The sequence below is a fragment of the Plasmodium vinckei genome (genome assembly GCF_900681995.1).
Source record: "Plasmodium vinckei vinckei genome assembly, chromosome: PVVCY_09".
NCBI classification, from domain to species: Eukaryota; Apicomplexa; class Aconoidasida; order Haemosporida; family Plasmodiidae; genus Plasmodium; species Plasmodium vinckei.
In genome coordinates this window covers 1660993-1663999 of record NC_051301.1, presented here as the reverse complement: position 1 = coordinate 1663999, position 3007 = coordinate 1660993, and the positions used below count along the sequence as shown (strand labels likewise).

Here is a 3007-nt window from a genome sequence, read left to right as displayed (position 1 = left end):
TGAATAAAAAATATATTAAATTTATAAATCTGACAAAAGCATACAATTTGTTGTTTAAATAATAATTTGTATTTTTTTTATATGTATTGGAAAAAATTATTTGCTTTAATTTTAATTATGTTATGCAACTTTTCGAGTTATTAATTTTTTATTTAAAAAAAATACTAATATATATTTTATTATTTTGTTTGTAAAGTCAAAAAATGAATAAATTTTATATTCAAATTGTTTTTTTTCTTTTAAGTGTCTCAGTGTATCTGAATAATGAAACCCTCGCAGCTGAGGCTGCTCCAGGAAAAGATAAAAAATCCAAATCAAAAGTTCGTTATTCTACGTAAGAAAATACAACAATATATATATTACATATTTCATTATGAAAATATTAAATACATACCTGTGCAATAATGTTATAATATAAATACAATATCTTTATTTTTGTATGCATTTAAAATTTGTTAATTTTTATCAATTATAGTCCAGAAGAAATATATAAACAAAACAAGGGTCTATTATGTACCAATTCCAACGAAATAACAAATGCAGTCAAACTTATGAATGAAGCTGCAAGACAATTAGAACATCATGCTACATGTAAAGATGGTTATCAACCGTGTAAATGGGGTTCAAATTTGAATAATGTTTTATACAAAAAAAACATGGAGATACAGTTGTTCAAAAAATGAATTTAACATTTTTTTTATATCCATACGGTATCAATTAATGAACAATATTAAGTTATAAACCAAATTAAAATTAAAAAATTACTATACTTTATATACATATATTTTTCTTTGTTTCCATTAGTATAATGCAATAACAAACATATTATGGGATCCTGCTCTTGCAAATAAGTTCAATAATAGCTCTGTTAAAAGTATACAAAACATAAATAATTAGTCAATTAAAATATAATTTTTACTATTTATTCTACATCTCGTGATTTACTATTGCTATTGTTATATGATACTATTTATTGTTTCCATGTCTTCAAATTTATAATATCTTATTTTACATAATGCAAAATTTTTTTTAGGAAAAATTGACCGTGTCTACAACCCAAATTTAGTGATAATACAGCAACGTTACAAAAGTTGGTTTGGGGGCCCTGAGAAATATTTTTATGCTTTAGCTGCAAAGTTTGATGTAAGTAAACCTATTTTCTTCTGTTTCTATATAAACCGTAGTTCTCATATTATTCACAATAATTTATGTAATATATTTTTATTAATTTTGTAGATATCAGAAAAAAAAACTATAATTGTCATGACCTCAGTAAATATAAATGATCACAACCCTTCCGAGGACGAGTATCAAAACAAAATAATAGAAAATGCAAATTTATTCAAAACTGACATTGATTCTGAAAATGATATTAGAAAAGGAAAATTGAAAAAAACATTTGTTAACATAGCTGGATACCTCATTGAAAAAAAAGGCCCTTATGTTGATGTCACCTATATCGAATCTGTAAGTGATATCCAAATTTTTATAACAATAATTTATTTTAGCATTTGTTAAAAAAATGTTGTTTAAATAAATGCACATATTTATAATATATACTATAATTTGTAAACAATTTAAACCTTTTATATATTCATCTATTTATCTTTTTTTTCTTAGATTGATGGGCATACTTCCAATTATGAAGATTTAATTAATGAAAGGTATTTAAATAAATTTTTTTCATTAAAATAAAAAATGGCTTTTGTAAATGTTTAGAACCGTAGTATTAGAAGATTTGTGTTAATATAACGATTTGCTTCCATGCATAATAGTTTCTTTAAGTTACCATCATAGATTGTTTTTTTTATTTTATGAATTATTTCTTTGTATATTATTTTTTATGTCTTTTGATATTAGGATGCATCTATATGTTTTAGTTTTGTGAATACTACAATATAACTGTTATTTATGAAGATCTTTTATTTATGACATTTCTTCATATTAACGGGTATGCAACTTTTGGTTGTATATTTACCCACCATCCCGATATTAAACATACGGGATGACATATATATATTTAATCAGGATTTATAGACAAATAAATATGGTCAAATTATAAATAAACTAATTAAAATATGGTTTTAATTCAAAGCATAGGTTCCATAAAACAAAGCTGTAACCCATAGTCCAAAACCTTAACCCTGAACCCTAATACCCAATATAAATAAAATTCAACAAATCGACATTATATATAACGCAATAAAAAATTATAAAAGCGTTTTTCATAATGTATAAAAAATCACATATTAATAAAAAATTATATATAAAAAATTATTTCATTTCGATAAAAATTTTACATTTTTTTTTATTTCATTATTTTATATAGTTGTTAAAATTTTAATTTAATTAATAGAAATTGTTTTTTATACTTTTATTTATTTTCCATAAATATATAATATTAAATATCATTCATCAATTAATAAGATTTATGGTTGATACATATTATATTTTAAAACTGTTAAAATATCATATTATGATATATATAATTTAAATAACACTAAATTTTCCATGTAAAAAAATGGCATAAAAATATATAATATAGCAGTATTTTTTTCTTAAATATAATAAAAACGATTTTTCGTATTTTCATTTAATTTTTAATTAAATTAATTTATATAAAAACAAATATAATAATTTTTTAATTATAAAAAATATTTTATAAAACTATAATTAAAATTTAATAGAATTAATCTTATTCAAATATTAAAATATAATAATTAAACATTATTTTTATGTAATAATTATATGTGCTTTTTATTTTTTTTTAATGTTTTGTAATTCTCTCAAAATGTTTGCATAAGTCTATATATATGCTATGTTGTAATATTCACTTCAGGTTATTAAAATATATATATTGTTTTTTATTTTGTTACTAGTATATATATATAAATCATTGCATTTGAAGTGAATATCCATATAATGGAATCACGTAATCTTATATTTAAATTGTTAATAACACAAAATAAGTTTTATATATGTATAATTTAAATAAATAATATTGAAG

The 3007-nt window shown here is 20.5% G+C and overlaps 1 protein-coding gene across 1 annotated transcript; it reads left to right on the top strand.

Moving 5' to 3' along the window:
* Window positions 1-203: 203 nt before the first annotated feature.
* Window positions 204-1695, top strand: PVVCY_0904750 (fam-a protein; the record flags this gene model as incomplete). Its single annotated transcript, XM_008626811.2, has 6 exons — window positions 204-334; window positions 476-638; window positions 805-874; window positions 1034-1143; window positions 1237-1467; window positions 1621-1695. 6 exons carry the CDS (start codon window positions 204-206, stop codon window positions 1693-1695), a joined length of 780 nt encoding a protein of 259 aa, XP_008625033.2.
* Window positions 1696-3007: the final 1312 nt, after the last annotated feature.